Source organism: Pogoniulus pusillus, chromosome 2 (assembly GCF_015220805.1).
Source record: "Pogoniulus pusillus isolate bPogPus1 chromosome 2, bPogPus1.pri, whole genome shotgun sequence".
Taxonomy (NCBI): domain Eukaryota; kingdom Metazoa; phylum Chordata; class Aves; order Piciformes; family Lybiidae; genus Pogoniulus; species Pogoniulus pusillus.
Genome location: NC_087265.1, coordinates 34,849,811 through 34,871,725, shown reverse-complemented (window position 1 = coordinate 34,871,725; position 21,915 = coordinate 34,849,811). Strand labels below are relative to the sequence as shown.

At 43.7% G+C, this 21,915-nt stretch overlaps 1 protein-coding gene across 3 annotated transcripts in view; it reads left to right on the top strand.

The window, feature by feature from the left end:
* LOC135184583 (hyccin 2) overlaps nucleotides 1-21,408 on the top strand; it is a 78,998-nt gene extending 57,590 nt beyond the window's left edge. The window contains exons 1-16 of one of the 3 annotated variants that reach the window (XM_064160552.1): nucleotides 321-703; nucleotides 1,614-1,757; nucleotides 2,038-2,124; nucleotides 3,288-3,377; nucleotides 4,885-4,916; nucleotides 6,115-6,172; nucleotides 7,426-7,592; nucleotides 8,204-8,302; nucleotides 10,843-10,952; nucleotides 12,409-12,541; nucleotides 12,924-13,020; nucleotides 15,213-15,359; nucleotides 17,101-17,272; nucleotides 17,606-17,667; nucleotides 18,877-18,995; nucleotides 20,333-21,408. In XM_064160552.1, coding sequence (XP_064016622.1) covers nucleotides 613-703; nucleotides 1,614-1,757; nucleotides 2,038-2,124; nucleotides 3,288-3,377; nucleotides 4,885-4,916; nucleotides 6,115-6,172; nucleotides 7,426-7,592; nucleotides 8,204-8,302; nucleotides 10,843-10,952; nucleotides 12,409-12,541; nucleotides 12,924-13,020; nucleotides 15,213-15,359; nucleotides 17,101-17,272; nucleotides 17,606-17,667; nucleotides 18,877-18,995; nucleotides 20,333-20,419 — 1,695 coding nt within the window. In that variant the 5' untranslated portion in view covers nucleotides 321-612 and the 3' untranslated portion in view covers nucleotides 20,420-21,408. Of the gene's footprint in view, nucleotides 1-320; nucleotides 704-1,613; nucleotides 1,758-2,037; nucleotides 2,125-3,287; nucleotides 3,378-4,884; nucleotides 4,917-6,114; nucleotides 6,173-7,407; nucleotides 7,593-8,203; nucleotides 8,303-10,842; nucleotides 10,953-12,408; nucleotides 12,542-12,923; nucleotides 13,021-15,212; nucleotides 15,360-17,100; nucleotides 17,273-17,605; nucleotides 17,668-18,876; nucleotides 18,996-20,332 lie in introns of those variants that run through there. The other 2 variants (XM_064160543.1, XM_064160571.1) reach the window with 2 other exon arrangements.
* The last annotated feature ends 507 nt before the right edge of the window (nucleotides 21,409-21,915 follow it).

Genomic DNA, 21,915 nt, shown 5'->3' with positions numbered 1-21,915 from the left:
CACCCGTGACCATACCAGTGCGTGGGGCGGGAAGCAGCCGCCAGGGCTGCGTGAGAGGTAACTGCCTCCGAGCGTCTGTCTGCAGAAGCGCAGGCAGAGCGAGGCCGGGGCGGGCTTTGAGGAGAGAGAGTACAACCCCGGGAGGAGGGTGGGGGCGGGCACGGGCGGGTCCAGCCCTGCGCTGAAGGCATCTTCGCGTCGCCATGGCAACTCCGAGCTCCGGCTGGCTGGGGGCGGAGCTCCCGCCCCCTCACCGCTCCCGCCGGCGGGCATTGGCCGAGGCACCAGTCACTCAAAAGGTGTCGGTGACGCTCAGTGCTCGCCCTCACGGCGGGCGCTGCAGTCGTCTGACTGTGTGGCACGTGAACTGGGTTCCACTTCCGGCCGCCGCCGCCGCCGCAGGGGGCGGCCTGGAGCCCCCGGCCAACCGGCGACGGAGTGGGAAGGGGGCAGATGCCCGAGGCCTGGTCCCGGGTGTTGCGGAGGGCGGCACGGTGACCGGTGAACGAGTTCCGGCGGTTCCTGCCGCTTGCCTCCTTCCGCACTTTGCGGCAGCGCCCCCTGGTGGCTGGGCCCACGTGGCTTACTCGTGAGGGCTGCAGGGTTCCCGCCATGAGCCAGCCGGTGGGGAGAGGCGGCGGCCCCTTGGAGGTGAAGTTCGTGCCGGACGAGGATGTCTTGAAGCACATTATTGATGATGCAGGTACAGCCAGGCTGGGGCAGCCTCCCACTTCTCGCAGGGCCCTGGGAGAGCAGCCCGACCCGTCCCGGCGGCCTTCGGGAAGGGAGCCCTTTCCCAGCAGCCGGGGCGGAAGCGCTTTGGCCGAGCTGCAGGCAGGCAGGACGAGCCTCCAGCGTCACTCCCCTCCTGCTGCCTCTTCGGCACCTATTTCTGTCCGCTCCCCGACCCACAGAAAGGCCCTCAGCTGTAGCGTGGTTACCGGCTCTCTGTCCTAACTTTCCTGGCCACCGAGGAGGCGGTGTACAGGTGGCCTGGCTAACTTCCCAACCCCCGATGTGGTTACACGCAGGCAGAGCCAAGTCAGAACGAGGTTTGAGGTGGCTGCTGCAGGAGTATTGTGCTGCAGTTTTGACTTTTGAGATTTGGAACCTCTGTGGAGATGCCTAAAACTAGCCTGTAGAAGGCCCCGAGCACCCTGATCTGACTTCGCTGTGGGTCCCGCTGTCCGATGAGGGTCAGACAGATGGTCTCCTGAGGTGGCTCAGCCTAAATTCTCCCGTCAGTGTATTGACATCCAATAGACCAGATCTTTTCCTTGCTCGCCTTTGCTAGGGAAGATAGGAGATGTCAAATACCAGCCCCTGAGCATGAAGTTTGATACTTGTGTGAGTGACTGTCAGTTCACTCAAGGTGTCTGCTGCATTGGGTATCTTATGGACAGCAGGGGCTAGCTTTTGTGATAAAGGAGGGCTAGTGGCTGTAGGGTCATGTGGACACTAGGGCACAGACCTATTTTAGTGAGCTGTCTTCTCAGTGTTGTATTTGTTTAGTGGTTTGCACAACAGGAACGGCCTCTAAATAGGGTAGCTGCATGGTTCTACAATAGGAATAATGTGATAGCAGGAGGTTAAAACTTCTATTGCAATCCCAGGTGTTAAAGTACGGAAGGACAAGGCTCAGCTGACATTCAGTGCAAAGAGATTTGCGAAGAAACTTGAGGATATTTCAGGTGATGAAGATGAAGAGATCCTGGAAGAGAATAACTATGTTGCTGCTCTTGGAGTATGTGCCCAAGGTATTAGCAGGTGAAAACTTAACACAGCTCTAGCTTCAGGCAATTCTTGCAGTGCTGGGGCTGTACAATGTTGATGAAGCTGCTATTGAGGGCTGACCAGCTCTGGCTGGTAATAGCAGAGGATAATGATTCTGAGTTTTTATTGAATTGAATTTGTTTCATACCACTTGCAATGCAAAGAATCCTTTGATCCAAATAGTAGGATGTTGCATTTTAACTTCCCTGGATTGGGCATATACCAGTGCTTTTAAAGAGCTGCAAGTAATGCTTGTTTTCACAGATCCAATGGGAAATGGCTCAGCTGTAAGTGGTGGTGAAGTTTATACATTCCAAACTCCTAGACGCTCCAGCAGAATGTCAGAGCTGGGTATGTTTTCGTCTTTCTTCATTCATTCTTGCTTTGGCTATGGTCTTTTATTGAGTACTTAATGTGATTTCTCATTTCTTTTTATTCAAAATATACATCTGCAGAGTTTCAGCAATGTTAATCTGGTTCTGAATCAGTTTTCCTCAGAAACAAAAGCACGGGGCTAGGACAAAGCAAATGCATAGGGGGAATAGGAAATGTTGATGATAAAAAAATGCATAATAAAAAGTAGAAGTTTTTTAATGCTGGAGGAGTCTGTGTGTAAGCACCAAAGGATGGCAGGGGTTTTATTTGTGTAAGTTAGAAGAATATGACAATAACTCATGTAGCAAAGGGCCAAAAAAAAAAAGGCAGTATTACCTTTGTGTGTCTGGAGATTTCTTCTACTCAAAGTACCAGAGTGTGCTTCATAACCTAACAGTGGACTTAGGAGAAGCAAGCAGAAATTGACAGTTCTGGAGAAGGTTAGTGGTTACAGTTCAAATAAGATGCTTGAACCTTGCTGCCACTACATTTCTCCTCGTTGACTTCTGTATCTCTTCTTCCCGGAGCTTCTGCTGTGTCTTGGAAAGTTGGGTGTTTCTTACACCTCCCTTCTACAGCAGGGTGGCTTTCACAGGTGCACCCTTCTGAAGCCATCACTCAGTTTTCAAACTGAGGCAAGTCATACAATGGAAGGCTGAGTTTCTTGAGGGATTGTTAGTAGGATATGGGAGCCCTTCCATATTCAGATCAGTGAATCAGCTTTACCTTGTGCTCTTAATTAGTAGAAATAGGTAAATACAATACAAGAACCTACCTCCTGGGAACCAATGTGTTTGCTATACCTGATGTACCGTCCACCTGAGAAATTTTAAAGGAATAAGTAAGCATGACTAAATATTGCTCTGATTTGAAAACACATGGTCTCAAAGGGAGCAAAATGTGCTTTATCATTCCCTCAGCTGTACTGAAAAATGAATTATCTGAGAAGTCCAGCCTTTGTTAAGGCTTATATTCACTATTAGGGTTAGGGGGGGAAAAAGATATGTGGTGCATTTCTTGAAATAGGAAATTAATATTTAGAGAATGTTTCAAGGATATGACTCCATGGCTGACTAGCTAGAGCTAGAAGTTTTGTACCTCACAGGTGAAACTTCTTCCCTTCCTCCTGTTTCCTACAGCCTCTGAATTAGCTCAGACACCAGGACAGAATGTTGCACTCGGTCACTCTAAGTGCTCTGAGAAGACAGTCAGAACACCTCAAAGCAGCAGTAAGTCCTGTGATGCTTTGGGGAACTGAAGCTAAGTGAATGGGGGCTATGGTTCTATTTAGGTGGTAGAGTAAATCACAGGATCACAAGATGTTAGGGGTTGAAAGAGACCCAAAGAGATCATCAAGTCCAACCCCCCCTGCCAGAACAGGACCATACAGAGGAACATATCCAGACGGGTCTTAAAAGTCTCCAGAGAAGGAGACACCACAACCTCTCTGTGGAGCCTGTTCCAGTGCTCTGTGTCCCTTACAGTAAAGAAGTTCCTCCTTGTGTTGAGATGGAACCTCCTGTGCTGCTCCTTGTTCTATCACAGGGAGCAAGTGAGAGGAGCCTGTCCCCTCCCTCCTGATATCCGGCTCTCAGATGTTTATAAACATTTATTAAATCCCCTCTCAGTCTTCTCCAGACTAAAATGCCCCAGGTCCCTCAGCCTCTCCTCATGAGGCAGTGCTCCAATTCCCTAATCATCCTTGTAGCCCTCTTCTGGACCTTCTCCAGCAGATCCCTGTTTCTCTTAAACTGGGGTCTCCAAAACTGAACACTGTTCAAGATGACATCTCGCCAGGGCACAGTAGAGGAGGAGGAGAACCTCCCTTGATCTGCTGAACACACTCTTCTTAATACACCCCAGGATCCCAATAACCTTCTTGGCCACAAGGGCACATTGCTGTCCCATGGATAACTTGTTATCCACCAGGACTCCCGGATCCCACTCCATGGGGCTGCTCTCCAGCAGATCACCTCCCAGCCTATAGCGGTGCAGCTTATTATTCCTCCTCGGATGCAGGACTCAGCACTTGTTGAACCTCGTTTGGTTCCTCTGTGCCCAGCTTCTGTCATGCTTGAATATTTTAGTCAGCTTAACATTTCAGTTTGAACTATTTCATAGGCTTGGCCTCTGGTTTACCAGAGTGTCAGATCTTCAGTTCTGCCCTGCTGGTGTAGAGAAAATGGGAACTTCTCTCTCAATCTGTTGCTGTGACACTTGATGATTCCTTTGTATTCAACAAAATGTTTGTACTTCAGAGAGTTAAGAGCAGCTTATGGGCTGATGAGCCCAGGCAGGCTTGCTTGTTAGAACTGTGTGGGTGTTCATTTATAAATCCACACTTTATTATGTGATAGTGAAGCAGCACCCATTGCTAGAAGGAGGAATAGAGATGGGAGAAGTCAGTGCAAGTCAGCACTCATGAGGGCATGTTTGTGCTCAGAAATAGTCTTTTTGCTTAGGGAGAAGACATTCGCTCGTTTTCCAGCCTCTTTCCTCATCCTGATAGCCTCCCAAAGCTGTGACCAGAATTAAAAGCTGCCTTCTGTGGTAATGACTTTGTCCTTTCCTTACCTACTTGTAAGGAAGTAGAGGCTTCCCTCAAAGAATTAATCTCCCATGGAGATGATATTCTGATGCAATATACATTTGAATGCCTGTTTTTTCTAATGGACCATCTTATGCCACTGTTGAAAATATGCAGTACTCTGAATAATGCTGTTTCTCGCCTTTCAGGACGCTCAAGTTCAAACAAAGTTCAGCAGATGGTGAGTGATGACTGCCTTACTGGAGTTTTGTTGTTGTTTTGGGTGGTTGGTTGTTTGGGGGGAGGTTGTTCATTTTTAAGCCTTGAACTGACCAATTACCATGGTTCTGCAAAGGAAGGACCTTATCCACAGAATAAATGTCTTTCCCAATCTAACCAGGCAGGAGTAACTCTAAGTGAAAACCAGAGCTCCCAGTAATCAGTAGGTAAATAGTGGGTTTGACAGCTTAATCAGCAAGGGTGGAGACTATTTCCTTGCATCACACACGTGAGGTCGTTAGACAATGCCTTAACATGCAGTTAAACTCATAGCTTTCAGTTTCTTGTCAAAGGAAGAAACAGCCTTAATTGTAAAGTGTTCTTTTATAAGAGAAAATCAAGAGCTGTGGTGCTGTTAAGTTTCTTATTTTACCATTGGTTTATAAAAATAAATTGTGATAACGAGGGGGATGTAAGTTGACAACATGCAGAGAGGTGCAGTCCAGAACTGCCAGTTGTGATTGTAAAGAGAGTGCTGTCCAGCAGCTGGCTTCCTAAAATGGTACTGTTGTACTGGAAATGTGTGCACAGCTTTTCGGGTATAAGGGTGAGGTATGCCTGTAAGAGATGTTGCTTTGGGACACCATGTTCACATTCACTTTGATAAGATGAACAAAAATGTTTCCTAAGTGGTGCAGACATGATCTGGTGTCAGAGTCGGGGGTGTGCTTTGTAGTATGTTAAGTTCCCACTGCAACCTGTTGATCTCAGGCAGCTTGACTATTTTGCTGTACTTCTTCTGGTCTTAGTACTCTGAGTGGTCTTCAGTCATTCTGGTAGTTGTTTTCATAGTGGACTTTCAAATGACTTTGAGTAGACAGTGTGACGTGATGGATAGGGACCCAAAGCATTTCCAGTTTGTCTTTGCATTGGTTTTATTCTTGAGGGCCCAAGACTGGCATCTTGATTAGAGATTTCAGAGTTTTCTACCCTTCATGTCAGAATATTAGTTGGAAGAATTAAGCATCTTTTGGAACATTTTCCTACCTGCTGAACAGCAAGGTCAGAATTCTCCATACTCTGGTCTCTGCTGTACCAGTTTCTCATGGGCTGAAATAGCTTGGAAATGTAACGTGATTCTACTCTTTGCTTAGCAGAAGACTGTTTTGAGGAGGTATATGTTTCTACTTCTAATGCATGTTTCTTCTTTGCTGTTACAGAGTAAAAAGAAAGAATTTATATCTACCACACCTTATCGACTCAGGAAGAGACTGACAGGTAAAGAACAGCCTTTGCAGTCAGCTCCCACAGTCACTGAGGCACTGAGAGTGGATCTTATTAATGCTTAGAAATATCTAAAGGTCAGGTGTCAAGAGAATGGGGCCAGACTCTTTGTAGTGGTGCCCAGTGATGGGACAAGGAGCAGTGGGCACAAGCCAGAACACAGAAGGTTTCACTTAAACATAAGGAAAAACTTCTTTACTTTGAGAGTGACAAAGCACTGGAACAGGCTGCCCAGAGAGGTTGTGGAATCTTCTTGTCTGAGGTTTTCAAAAGCTACTTGGACATGTTTCTGTGCAGCCTGATCTAGGAGAACCTGCTTTAGTGGGGAGGTTGGACTAAATGATCACCAGAGGTCCCTTCCAACCCCTTCCATCCTGGGATTCTGTGTTCAGAGGACAGCATTTATCTTGGTGAGCTCTTGTCTGTAGTAGTGGTCTGACTGAAGCAATCTGATTCTGCAATGTGGAAATACCCTTAAGAATGTCTATGTAGATCTTTTCCCTGCAATAGATTGCTACCTAATTAAGGGGTGAAAAGGTTGGAAGCACAAAGTAATTAAACTTTGGTAACCTGATCAAAAGAGACAAAACTCTCAGTAGCTATGCTGACATGTAAGTTTGGAACTGTTACCAGAATGGCCCAAGTCAGAATATTTTGATGATGGCTTCCACACCCACGGTAAAGCATTTCCAATAGCTGGTTGGCCGTATGTATATGAATGCAGAGGCAAGTTTAGTGTGCACCATTTGATGCTCTGTTTCTTCTTTTGTGTTGAGAGACCAGGACAGAGACAGAATCCATCTGTGCTCTATTAATCAGCATTGTTGACAGAGGCCCTTTACAAAACGTTTTTTGCAAAGTGTGACCCAGAAGATACTCACCTGGCATGACTGGCATTTGGGAAATCTGATGTAGGGATGCTGAGAGAAAGAGGGAATTCCATTGTCCATTTGTAATCACTTTTTATGGTATGATTATGTTTCTCAGTTGGTATCAAGGAGCAAGCTTTACTAAATAATTTGTGAGCCTAGAACTGGGAAAGACATGGCTGTGTGTGCTTGCAGTCCTCTTAAACACTGGTTGCTAAATATATTTAGGAATCGTATGCTTGGAAAACATCTAGAGAGTGTGTGTGAGAACATCTAGTGTATGTGAGAGAACAAGATGGTGCAAAATGTGTTCTGTGTAAGAAGTCGTTGCTTGCTTTTAACCTTAAATGTATGCTCTAGCTCCAGATTTCTATTTAGAAAGTGAGAGTGAATACTCTGCTTCCTGCTCAGAAGAGGAGGATGAGGAAGACCAGAAAGAAGGCAGCACTTTTTTATCTAGTCAAAAAACCCCATCAAAAACTAAGGCTGCATCTGTACCCCCTTCCAGAAACACTCTAGCCAAAAAAAATGAGGAGGACAAGATGGTGAGTGAGAAGAAAATATACTTCTGAGCCTTCAAGTGTGAAGAGATGTGTAGTGGCAGTAAGTTGTCAGTGACCACACCTAACTGTGGGGAAGAACTGGTAGACTAATTTAAAATCAAGCTGGATGGGCTTTTGCTATACTTCTGAGCAATTTTTGTTAGACAAGCATCCTGTGAGTGTGTGCACTAGTCCAGTCTGTATCTTCAGAAGCTCCAGAAGGAGAAGTTCTAAGATGTTCGTGAAGTGGGATACCCTGTACAGGATGAAGAAACTGACTCCTATGGCACCAAAAGAAACATGTGTTGTTTTCTATCTTGGAGTTCACCTTTGTTCTCTCATGTCCTTCCAGCACAAGGGATCCTCACACTCCCTTAGAATTATTACTATATTCTGCTATCTGAGAATCTCTTTTCTGTCTTCAGTAACGATCATCTGACTCATTTAGCTTTGGCAAAATGCTACTGTAGAAACCATTTTTGCAAGTATCTTCTAATTTTCTATTCATCTCACTCAGTGTTTCATATTAGCCATCCTCAGACATGTTTGTGGGTGCAAAGGGAGAGGGGTAAATTGACAGCTGAAGTATGGTTGATCTTTCTGTCTGTTTTTAGAGCAACCTGGTGGAGGAATACTTTGAAGCTCACAGTAGTTCTAAAGTGCTTACTTCAGATCGAACGCTGCAGAAGTTGCGGAAGAAAAGACTGAATCAGGTACACTTTGTAGTGAGCTACACCCCTCTCAGAGATTTTTTTATTTCTTTGAAAATTTTCCTCATCAAAATTTCCTGATGTTGCTATTGTTACTTTATTTCTGCTGATTACATTCTCAGTGGTAAAACTTGGTTTGGTAGCATTTTGTTCCCCGATGCTGCTTGGAGGATGGACAGTAACCGGTTTGAGCCTGGGACAGTAGGTACAATGCAAGGAGAAGGCTCCATCAAGTGAGCAGATAGTTAAAAGTTGCAGCTACCAGCTGTCATGGTCCATGCAGAGGACTGGTGATGGTTCATTACTGTGACCTCAAAGTGCAAAAACTCAGGTGACCATTCAACCAACAGTAAAACTTTATTGTTAGCCTATTGATGGCATGCAATAGGTGGGGAAAAGTGAGAGGAGGAAGGGGAAAAGTAAAATAAAGTGAAGAGAGGAAAGAGGAAGAGGTTTATAGCTACCACCAATGTGAGTGTCCAAAGATGTCTCTCTGATCCCGGGACCAGTCCTTCTGGTACTGATCCTTTGTTGGTCCTGGTGGGGAAAGCTCTCCAAGTCTCGTTGCTAGAGAGACATCTTTTGTAATCAATTTCACAGGTACCAATGTCCAAACTCCACCTTTCCATCCCTTGTGCCCCCCACAAATAAGGCTTCCACTCGTGCCAAAGGAGGAGTGACCAAGGTGTGGTGGGCCTAAGGAGGCATATCCAAGGCATGGTCTGTCTTGGAGGTAGGTAGCTTTAGGCCAGGAGGTGTGTTTTCATGTTACAATGACGTTGTAACAAGCAAAGTTCACTAAGGTTTGTGGTTCCCATAGCAACACCAAGGCATCAATCCATTTTGGCAGCAGTTATGATTCTTTGTTCCAAAGGAATAATCAGGGACAGTGGGGCCACCCATCATACCTGGCAGGTATGGATGGTTGATGCTAGCTACCTTCTTCCCATGGGGCCTGCACCTGCATATCTATGGAGACCACATTCCACTGTACAGGTTCAGTGACTTAATCAGTAACTTGTTATGGAGCAGGCCACTGCAAACTCATGCTAAGATGTTAGCTTTTATATTAGTCCAAGTCTTCTGGGAGTACAGAGTCTTGATTCCTGATGACAACAATAAGACAGGTAATGCTCTTTGAACTGCTCTTTATACCAGCACAGGTTAAAGTTTGCTTTTGGGGGAGAAGGGGAGGAAGGAGGAGAGTTGTAGACACCTGCTTCAAAAACATGCCAAAATAGCGTTTTTGTCAATAAAATGCTGTGGGGAATTTCAAGCTGTCTTGACCAGTTGTGTATAGAGGAAATGGAGAACCCTTTTCTTCTGAGCATTACTGAGTCAAGCCATATGCAGTACTGGGACTAAATTTTGTCACTTAGTTTGTGAAATGCACTTTGTCCTCTTCCAGTTCCTAAGATACAGTAATGGTCTAATTGTGGTGACTAAATTACTTTATTTTTTTCCATATGCCATTTTTCCATATACCAGGTTTTTTTCCATATGACAGTTCAAAGCAAGCAGTTGCACCTTACAGAGATGGGTATAAAAGGACAGATGCCAGGGAACCATGTAAAATATGTGGAGCTCTCCTGTCTATGGCTACTTCTTACACCCATCAGTGTTTTCAAGAATGGCATCTATGCAGATTGCTTGATGCTTTCTGTCTGGAATTGCTACCCAGAGAAACATTTGGATTTTTAACAAGTTCTTTCATAACAGCTCTGGAAGGAAATAGAGGTTTTCAGTAGTAAATCTACTGCTGGCCACAAAGAAATTGAAGGCTTGGCATTTCTATCTCTCAGTGCTTCGTGTTTGTCTGAGACACTGCAAGTGTCTTTTTGCTCTTTCCAGAGTAAACTGTCTTCTAATGGAAGGGAGTAGAAAGCAAAGCTGTTGAAAATGAAAAGGAAGGCAGGTGCAGATTTGATGCTATTTGTGATGCTAATGTGCTGTCATCCCAGCATATCTTCAAAGCTAAATTAATCCTTTGCTTCTCAATGCTTCTGAAATACTTTTTTCTACATTTAGCTGCCAGATGCAAATAATTTCCTTTCTGACATGTTTCTTTTTTAAGATGATGTTTGTGAGTATTCTCTAGTAGTGACAAGCACCTGAACCACTGCTAAGCATGTGAACTGGAGCCCTTGCCCCTGTGGGGAGGGTTGTGGTGTTGGTGTTTTCCTGGTGCAGTGTGTGGTGCTGTATAAGCTTGAAGTGTGTCCATTAGTTCAGTTGTGCTTTTCCCATGTGCAGCAGGAAGAAATAAAACACAGTATGATGCCGGTTCTAGTTTGGCTGCCGTCTCCCAGTATATGGTTAGTCAATTTCTGCCTTGTTTCTCCAGTAGGAAAACTGTGCTTAGAGGGGTTGTCATGGTAAAAAAAAAAAACAAAACCAAAACACCACACCTGAGTGTCCTGTCAGTGAAAACCATTCTGCTCCCTAGCTAGAGAGCCTACTAGAAGGGTATTTTTAAGGATTCCAGATACACGTTTTGTTTATTCTCAGCTTTAGATGACTGTTGTCTTCTCTTCCTCACACAGCAAACACTGCATGATCTTCTGAGAAAAACTCCCCTTGCCTATGCTGAGGAGATCAAAAAGCTAAACCAGCAACATGAAAACCTGTTTTCCAGGTGGATGCTGCAATTACAGTAGGTATCCAATGACAGTCACTGGATAAACCTAGTAATTGGGAACTGCCAGTAAACTTGCCCTCATGTCAACCACATTCTGTGGATAAGTTAAGGAGTGACTTTTGTTCTTTCAGTGGTAACTTAATTTGAAATTAGGTGACAATAATTTAGTACAATGTTTCCTGTAGACCAAATCATATCTGACTGAATCCTTGACTAGAAAGCCCAAACTGAAATGAGGTTGCATTCTGTCTGGCTAGTTAGCGTGTGCCTCTGTAAAGCAAGCGAGAGGGTATTCACAAACAGGGAACATGACGAATGAGAAAATGGGGTCATGACTGATGAGAAAAGTGTCCTTTGTGAACAGCAGCATACTTAGTAGTGAGTAGTCTACTACTGCTGTCTTCAGGATGTGGCTCTTATCAGTGGTGTAGCAATTAACTTTGCCTGTAGTACCGAATGAAATAGGCATGAAGGAACCATTGGAAAATTTCATCTGGGCTTGCATTTATTTTCATAGGAAGGAGAAAAGAGTAAGCATCCAGAAAAGCAAATGGGGAACTGAGAGCTGTGACATTTTGAAGTGCCTTAGAGAAGGCAGGTCACCAGCTTTGAGGTTAAATGTCTCCAGGAGCAGATACTTGTCAGGAGAAGGCCTTGTGGAAACTTTGCTGGGGAGTAGAGTATACAGAAATTTGTGGTCCATAGGGAGTGACAGAACATATGAAAAGGACATTACCTTTGAAATTTGGAGAGCTGCAAGAAGGAGTTCTCTGTGACTCAGTGTTCTGGGCAAATGGTTAGAGGTGTATGTGGCAGGGTAGCAGAAAAAAATCTGTAGATAAAACTGAAGTCCAGTAACGATTGCTGAAGACCTTACCTTTGCTCGTTGTTATTTGAGTGATCTCATAGTCTTCCTTCTGGTCAAGATGATGATTGTCTTGCTTCTCAAAAATGAATACAGCTATGTGATTCCCTACCATGTTCTCTTTGAACAATTAGGATAAGAAAGAGATATGATAATAGTGTAGATTTGTTTTGCAATTGCACCCATAGGTCAAAGTAGAAAACCACTGAGGCTTACTTTTTACTTTTTCTTCTTGTAATTGCTGTGATCCATGGCAAACATTTAATATAATTGCTGGTGAGGGGGAGAACGTGAATGCTAGTTACTCATTACATTAAGTTGCAGATCTAGTCTCATTCTTGAACAATACCACTTTCTTCTGTAGATATTTTGCTGTATTTATAGGCCTTCAGGCTACCAAAATGCCTCTTCCTAGGTGTGCCACATTTTAGATTTCTTGCAGCTAACCTCCTTTGTCTGCTATGAGCTAAAGGTAAGCGTGGAGTTGATGAAGTACAAAATTTGTTAAAGGTAAGATTACAGTGGATCATTTTGCTTAATGAATGCATGGACCTAAAAAGGGACTTGTTCTTTTTTAATTCAGTGTATTTGCTCACTTTTCTGCAGCTTGGGTTTCAATATTGTGCTTTATGGACTGGGCTCAAAGCGTGATCTGTTAGAGAAGTTTCGTACCTCTGTGCTCGAGGATTATGTTCACCTTGTGGTTAATGGATACTTCCCCAGCATCACTATAAGATCTGTAAGTGTGGGAAAAGCTTATGGGTTTATCTAATCACTCTGTGTTACAGATACCTCTAAAGTCGTTCAGTGTAAAATGTTAAAGACTGCTGCATCCTGGAGCAGCAGACTCTTGAATGAAGAGCAGTTTCTACATCCATTTAAGAGTTTAAAGAAACTAGCACATGCATTTTCCAGGGAATTGCAGTAGTTCCTATCATGAAGAAATACTCTTGAGTTTGTAGCCTTATTTCACATCAGTGATTTGAAAGAGGGTTATTGAGTTATCTTGACTGATTTTGGAGTTTGATGGTAAAACTCCATTGTGACAGTGAAAGGCTTAGTTTCATATTTTTTGTGCAGTGACAGAGCCCTTCAGAAGGAACTGCTGTTTTCTTTTTCAGGTTCTCAACTCCATCACAGAGGAGGTACTGGGCCACATAGGAACCTTCCGCAGCCCATCTGACCAACTTGAATTCATCATCAAAAGGTTTAAAGAAGGTAAAGTGACTAACTTTACACATAAAAATATTAGAGTTCACTTTCTGTTAGGAGAGCCTGGACAGTTTCTTACTCATAGTTTTCATATCTGCAGTTACAGTTTCTTAGTTCTTGTAGGTGGTATACTTTGTTTGCTTGTGGTTTATGCCACATATAGGAAAACATACACACACCAGGAGTATATCTGAACATGATCTCAACCTGTTACCTTGGTCTGTGTTCCTGAATTTTCTAGAAAAGCAAGAAAAGGCATGTTCTCCTATGAAGAGCAGCTGAGAAAATTGGGGTTCAGTCTGGAGAAGAGTTGAGTCTGAGATAACCTTATTGTGGCCTGTCAGTACTTAAAGGGGGTCTATAAGAAAGATGGGGCAGTCTTATTAGTAGGGCCTGTTGCAACAGAACATGGGGTAATTGTTTTAAACTAAAAGAGGGGAGATTCAGACTAGGTAGAAGGAAGTACTTTTTTATAATGAGAGTGGTGAAATACTGGCACAGGTTGCCCAGAGAGGTGGTAGATGCCCTATCCTTGTTAAAATTCAAGATCAGGTTGGATGGGGCTCTGAGCAAACTGATGCAGTTAAAGATGCCTCTGTTCATTGCAGGGATTTTGGACTAGATGACTTTTAAAAGTCCTTTCTAATCCAAATCCTTCTATGATTCTATAAGGAGGAAGACATGAGTGTTTGAACACAGAGACTTCCCAACCCGTTAGCAAACTCACCTGTTCACCTGTCATGCATTCAGCACCATGTCTTTTGTGCTCTATTTACTGTGTTTCTGTGGCCACATGTTTCCTGGTGCAAGTCCAAAAGGTGGTTTTCTGTGGCTACTTAAGGACCTGGTATAAACTTCACTGAAATCAACAGAACAGGGAACTCACAGTTTGGAATGCTAGTTGCTGACAGATATCAAGGCCTTTGAGCTTCTCTGTAAAATCAAGGCCTGATGGTCTTTCCACAAATTTCAGTATAGGCTGAATTAAGGCTTAAATGTGTATGGTTTAGCAGAGTGGTTATTTAAATTTAATAGATGCAACTACTGATATTAAGGTGAAATAAAGAACATCAGTCTCAAGCAGGCAGGTTAGAATCAGATTCAAAAGCAAAACCAAACAGATGTTGTCACACAGAATGCTTACTGAATTCTTTTTCAGTGTTATTTTTACTGCTTGTGTATATGTACAGAAGTTGTCATGGAATCTTAGTTGTGTGTGACATTGGTGTTGTAAGTGCTTACACTCTCTTTCATTAAGTTGTGAGTATTTCTGCTGGGATTAAGTGAGAAAGATCAATGAACAGTGGTATGCACTTGAATCGACATGTATCAGTCCTTTGTAGTATACTATAACTAATCTGACTGAGAGTCTGAGGAAATTCTGGTTTCCGTTGGCAGCCAAATCTGTATTCATTTGCACAAAAACTTGTTACTGCTCCTGAATTGTTTCTGGTCTCATTACCTATCTCTTACCAGGGAAAAGTACAGAAGTAACAAGCTAGCTGGAAATTTTAACAGCCTCCTTCCCGGGTGTGTTCAAGGCCAGCTTGCATGAGGCCTTGAGCAGCTGAGTCTAGTGGAAAGGCATCCCTGCCTGTGGCAGGGAGGTTGGAATAGGTGACCTCTAAGGTCCCTTCCAACCTAAACCATTCTGTGATCAACAAAGCTGAGTCTTTAACTTCCTCTGAGGACTCAGTGAGAAAGATTCGGATGCTTTGGATCCAGCCCGGAATAGAAAGTGCATTTTTGTTGTGTGAGGAGAAGCTTAAGGACCCTAGTCATGTCACTCAAAAGCAGCTGAACAAACTGTGCTTGCACTTCCATCCTAAAACACGTTTGAATGAGCTTGCATCTCAGGACTAAAAGGGCAATTCCTAGTAAAGCCATAAGCAAGTGGAAAGTGGATTGTAAGAGAGAAGCTTAAACTGCCTAAAGAACTGTAGCTGTGATGAGAACTGATAGAGTAAATTGAGAAAAAGCCATTTGGGTGCTCAGAAACACCAAGTATGGGACAGAGATCAAAGTAAGCCTTACAAGAAAATTATTTCATATTGAAGTGATGAATATGGAGTCTGATGGAATAGACTTGTCCTAGGCTCCACTGAGAATGGGAAACCACTTCAGTGCAGTTTCTCTGACTGGTTCTCTGTTTTTTTGGCTTTGGGTGGTTTTTTTTTTTTAATCTTTTTATCTTGCAGATTCATCTTTGGAACTCTATATCCTCATCCATAACCTGGATGGCCAGATGTTGAGAGGAGAAAAAAGTCAACAGATCCTTGCACAGTTATCCTCTCTCCCTAACATTTACTTCATCGCCTCTGTTGACCACATCAATGCTCCCCTAAGTGAGTCCCCTTGGGCCTGATGTAGAAGAACCTTAATTGAATGAGAAAAACCTTAATTACCAAGTTGGAGAGATATGCATTTGATGGGTGGACTGTTCAGTGGATAAGGAATTGGGTAGTTGGTCACATCTGGAGGGTGGTGCTCAACAGCTTGAAGTTTGGATAGAGAGCAGTGACAAGTGGTGTCCCTCAGGGGTCTGTAGTGAGACCTGTGCTATTTAATATTTTTATCAATGATATAGACAGTGGGATCAGGTGCACCATCAGCAGGTTTGCAGATGACACCAAGCTGAATGGTGTTGTCAACAGGCCAGAGGATCGAGGTGTCATCCAGAGTGACCTGGACAAGCTGGAAAGGTGGGCCCTGGTGAACCTCATGAGGTTCAACAAGAGCAAGTGCAGGGTTCTGCACCTGGGCCAGAACAATCCTCACTATGAATACAGACTAGGGGATGAGGTGACAGAAAGCAGCCCTGAGGAAAAGGACTTGGAGGTGGTGATGGACAAGAAGCTGGGCAGGAGCAGACAGTGTGTGCTTGCAGCCCAGAAAGCCAATCACATCCTGGGCTGCATCAAAAGATGCATTGCCAGCAGATCCAGAGGGGTGATTCTGCCACTGTGCTCTGGTGAGATCTCACCTGGAGTACTGCATCCAGGTCTGGAGTCCTCAGTATAGGAAGCACATGGAACTGATGCAGCAGGTCCAGAGGAGAGCCACAAAAATGATCAGGGGATTGGAGCACCTCCGCTATGGGGACAGGCTGAGGGAGCTGGGATTGTTAGCCTGGAGAAGAGGCATTTATGGGGACACCTATTAGTGGCCCTCCAGAACCTGAAGGGGGCTTACAAGAAAGATGGGGAGAGACTGTTTGCAAAGGTCTGTAGTGATAGGGTGAGGGGCAATGGCTTCAGACTAGAGAAGAGCAGATTTAGGTGGTTGGGACCCCATCCCTGGAGATATTCAAAGTAAGGCTCAACTGGGCTCTGGGTAACCTGAGGATGCTCTTTCTTGCTTCAGAGGGAGTTGGACTAAATGATCTTTGGAGGTCCCTTCCAACCCAGAACATTGTATGAGTCTGCATTCTACTTTGGGGTTGCAGAGCGTGTTTCATAAGCTCATGTGTTAACTGCTGATGTGCAGAACAGATCTGGTTATGTGTGTATGGTGGTAGCAGCTAGGAGTCCCAGCTTGGACTGTGGCTGTGTTGCACCAAAATTGTATAAATCTACTGAGAGCTGCCAGTCACTGATCAAATATACAAACAGACTCCAAGCTCCTGGCACCCTTTGATTTAGGGACTTAACTGTTATGGAGGGGTAATTAATTCGTGCAGGATTATATTTTTCCAAAAATAATATTGTTTATTAATTTTGATCAAATATATAAATAGAATCCAAGCTCCTGGCACACTTTGATTTAGGGAATTAACAAAATGGAGATTGGGTGTTACGTCTAAACAATTTTATCAGTCACAGATTCTTTGCATACTGCTGACTTTGGAAGGATTTACATGTATCTATGAAACTGGTGTGAAAAAGGGATGCATGCAGATGTTTTGTTGCAGATAATTTGTTCTGCTTGAACTGCAAGTATCTGGGTATATGCACTGTGAATTTCACTAGTGTACACTGTTTCTTCAGACCTGCAGTACAACTAAGTATGCTTCAGTACTGCTTATTGAACACCTTAGAAGAGCTAAAGGTCCCAATTCTGTCTGCTCTTTCTTTTCTCTTTGTCTAGTGTGGGATCAGGCAAAACTAAGCCTCTACAACTGGCTTTGGTATGAAACAACCACATTTAGTCCTTATGTAGAAGAAACATCTTATGAGAACTCATTTTTAGTACAACAATCTGGATCTCTGGCTTTGAGCTCTCTAACGCATGTCCTGCGCAGTCTCACTCTCAATGCCAGGTAAGAGATTTATACTTCATAATAGCACTTGCTGAAGATCCAGTCCTTACTGGTCTACACATAGCAAGAGGCAGTCTCTCTTTTCTGACGACAGTGTTCAAAGTGAAGATAGTAGGATCTGGGTTCCAACTGATGGGTTTCTTCATATGAAGCAAGCCTTCTTCAGTGAGAGTTTACAATTTGCACATACAGTTTTGGTCATGACAGAAAAATCAGTTCATATATTCTAATGATGAGTGTTTGGGGTGGTTTTAGTTGTGGTTTGGTTTGTGAGGGTTTTGTTTGGTTCTGGTTTTTTCTTGTGATGTTTCTCTCTCCTCCTTTCCCCATTAGGGGTATATTCAGACTGCTTGCTCAGTACCAGCTGGAGAACAAGGACAACCCATCTTACCCAGGTACACAGCCACAGTTTCTCATCTGTTTAGGGTGTTGCCATTGCCAGCTCAGTCGTAAAAGCACTGGATTTTGGTGTACAGGTTACATCACCAGTAACAGAAGCACTGTAACTGTGGGCTCAGTGAGACTCATTGCTGCTGTGTCTGACTGACAGGGAATCTGAATATTGTCTGGTATTGAAGGACCTTGTGGTGGTTTGGGAGTTACCCCCCACCCCACACTTATGAAACCACCCAGACTAGGCTCAGCCAGCTACAAGTTAAGGAATGAAGCTGTATTTACAGCTTGGCATGATTTACAAGCATATATATTTACAAATATTTACAGTTATATACAAGTTAAAAGTAATACAGAAACACAACACCCCTCGCAGAAAATCAGAGTCCCCAGGAGGCTCCCAACCCAAACCTCCTCCACTCTCCCTCTTTCCCTCCCTTCAGACATAACCAGATCAATCTTTGCATACCTCACTAGATAAATCTGGAGCGATATGAAGTGAGATGTCAAAAAGATGACAATAAGGTTATAGGAAAAAGGTTTAGGTCAGACACTAAAGAGTTAAGGCAAAGGCAACCACACAGACTCAGACCGCCAGAGAGAAGGAATAGAAGTGAGAGCTGAGAAGTGTCTTATCTATATTTTGACTAGTTGTGTTTCTCAGCAGAAGAATGAGGGATATAGGTTACTGGTTTGTTTTTTTCCTTTCTTCTCACAGCTAAGGATTTAATTTATCTCAGTAAAAAGCCTCAACCCAGCACAGATCTCTTACTGTTGCTTGCTTTGATGTTTAGGCATGACTGAGAAGAATATGGATTTGCATAACTAGCCGGAGAAGGACAGGAGATTCTGTTCCCTTGCTGCTCCTAAGTGACTTCTGATGTGTCCCTGCATTCTGGGATGCATGTGGAATATATTGTCACTGTTTCTAACAGGTGCTGCATGCTAACAGTAAAGAAAGCCATAGATCAGTTGGAAATTAAGAGAGATTAATCATGTAGGGGAGTGCATTTAAAATGCTATCAAAATAACGTTAGACAAATAGGGTGACTGGAATGTTAATTTAGGTGATTTTCTGTCTTGGCTGTATACTTTAAAAAAGTGATGTTACTGTAGTCACTGCGGTCTGAATCAAAGCAAGATTTTTAGGTGTTGTTACACCTGGAAAAATCTGACAATTTGTTATTCTTGTTTTTTTTTTCTAACTTCAGGGCTGTCTTTCCAAGACTTCTACCAGCAGTGTCGAGAGGCTTTCCTTGTGAACAGTGACCTGACACTCAGGGCACAGCTGACAGAATTCAGGGACCACAAGCTTATCCGGACCAAGCGAGTGAGTTGGGGGAAGAAAATAATTCTGGGTATTGATGCAGCTCTCTCCATATGTCCCATTCATCAGGATTCTTTACAAGAACAGGGGTCTGTAAAAATGCAGGGTGCTTTGCTTACTTAGTAACATACAGGTCTCTTCTTGAGGACCTTGAGAAGTAGTGAGCTCTGGAGTCTGCCAGTCTGTTTCCAGTAGTTACTTGTATTTGCATGGGGGAAGAATACAAGCTACTCCTAACAATGAGGCAGTATTAGATATGGATGTGTGGTCTGGTTGACATGCTGGAGGGAAAGGAAGCCATCCAGAGGGTTTTGGACAGACTGGAGAGGTGGGCCCATGAAGTTCAACAAGGCCAGGTGCAAAGTCCTACACCTGGGTTGGTGCAATCCGAAGCGCAAATACAGGATAGGTAAGGAATGACTTCAGAGCAGTCTTGAGGAGAAGAACTTGAGGGTGTTGGTTGATGAAAAATTCAACATGAGCTGGCAGTGTGCACTTGCAGCCCAGCAAGCAAACTATGTCCTGGGTTGCATCAAAAGAAGTGTGACCAGCATGATGAGGCAGGTGATTCTCCCTCTCTACTCTGCTCACTTGGAGTAGTGCACCCATTTCTGGTGCCCCCGACACAAGAAGGACATCAAACTACTAGAGTGGGTCCAGAGGAGGGCCACGAAGATGATCAGAGGGCTGAAGCAATTCCTCTCTCGGACAGGCTGAGAGAGTTGGGGTTGTTCAGCCTGGAGAAGAGAAGACTCCAAGGAGACCAGAATCTGAAGGGGGCCTACAAGAAGGCTGGGGAGAGACTTTTTACAAGGGCTTCTTGTGATAGGATGAGAGAAACTGTATTTAAGGTGGAGGAGGGTAGATTCAGACTGGGTATTAGAAATTCTTCACAGTAAGGGTGGTGAGACAGTGGAACAGGTTGCCCAAGGAGGTTCTGGATGCTCCCTCCTTGGAGGTGTTCAAGGCCAGGTTGGAAGAGGCCTTGGACAACCTGGTCTAGTGGAAGGTGTCCCTGTCTATGGGGGTTCAAACTAGATCATCTTTAAGGTTCCTTCCAGCCCAACCCATTGTGTGAAATACAGTGTTGAGTAGCTGTATAGTGTCAGACTAGCATAGCCCACCAGAAGATTTCTCATCTATGGACTCTGGTTTTGTTTGTGCATTACTAGTGTTGCTCTAGTGAAACGTGTTCCTGGTTGGTATCAGCATTGTCCTTATGACCACTGGCCAGCTTCTACCCAGACTCCAAGTAGACAGCAGCCGATCAGTGCTGTCTGGTGGCTTGCACTGCCCTCCGCGTTGGTGTTAACAGAACGTGTGTACCTGTCTGTTCACAGGGCACTGATGGTGTGGAATACTTACTAATCCCTGTAGATGACAGTACCCTGACCGACTTCCTAGAAAAAGAAGATGAAACTGTATAACATTTCTCTGTTCTGACAGCATCTACAGCAATTGCTCTCAAGGACTGCTGGGAAGGGCCTGTATTTGGATGTGTCTCTCCAAGGCTGATGAGCTACTTATTGAAATACAGTATTTGTAGTGAACGATGCTCCTTGTTCAGCTACTTAAGGTAGTTTGGAATGATGACTTCTGTGAGCGAGGCATCTCTTGCTCTGTTGATTTGTCTACTTTGTCCCTTAGCTCAGATGAAGCCTTCCTCCTATCAGTGCAGGCAGCCTTACAGCCAGAAAAATGATCTTGGTAAGACTGTGCCTTTGCTCGCTGCCACACCAGGCGGGAGAGTTTGGCTGGTGCAGTTTACTTGGGAAATGCAAATCACTAGACAGTCACAGATTTAGTTTGTACTGGGGGTGCAAATTTTATCTCAACTGAGTGCTTTGCATTACTCCTTTACCAGTAGAGCAAGATTAGCTTCCAGCATGTGAAGAAGTCAAGATTTGTAATGCCTTGACTGCATAAGAAGAATATTGGTGGGTTTGGGATGCTGTGGTAATTTCTGGCAACAGAACTGAAGGACTTGTCCCAAACACAAATCCTTTCCTAAAAAGAATTGTGATGGACTCAAGCCATTGCCTGTTGGTGAGGGTGAGAGAATCAATTTTTTTTTCATCTACTTTTCAAGTTGCAATCCAGGAATGTGAAGAGGCTGTAAAGTGTTTTATTTTTTAAAAGCTTGATTGTATATATGTATTTTTTACATCAGGAGCGTCCACCAATCCTGGAGGCCTTAAATACCATTTATAAGCTCTCCTTTTTTTTTAAGTCCTTAGAGGTTGGGAGACTGCTCAAGTTTAATAGCTTTTCTTCACTTTTGTTCTCAGGTATATGGGAGTAAACCCTATAGTTCCAACAAGAGCAGTCTACCAACCAGATTTCAGGGACTCTGTTTGGTAGCTATGGTACAGTTCCATGTTCAAATTGATCAAATAAAGTACTATATTAATTTTCATTAGCTTGTCTTCTGTAAAGTCTTTTTATGTTGCAGGAAAATGGAGATCTTTCTGACAGTTGTGTGAAAGCCTCATTTTCATTATTATGTCACATATCTGCAGATAGTTACTCAGTGTGCAGAAGATTTGTTTGCATGCCTTTTAATGCCAGTGTATAACTTGAAGAGAACCATAACATCACATGGAATATTGTCACCTGATTACTGATAGGAGCAACAGAGGTTTCCAGCCTGACTTTTGTTCGTGTTGAAAACACAGGGTCCCTGGTTTTCCCACTGACAATTTGGTTCTTCAGCTATAGGATCTAATTAGCTTTGCTGGACAGGCTGATGAGGAAAAGTGGTTCCTCCAGAACATTTTCCAATCAACAGTCTCTTTTGGTGGCACTTCCAGCAATCTGCATTGTGTAGTCTGCATTTCAAAACTTTGCAAGATGCATCAGATCTTGCCTATCACTACTTAGACTACTGTCATTAACTATTATTAGGAGATTTATTAGCTAAAAT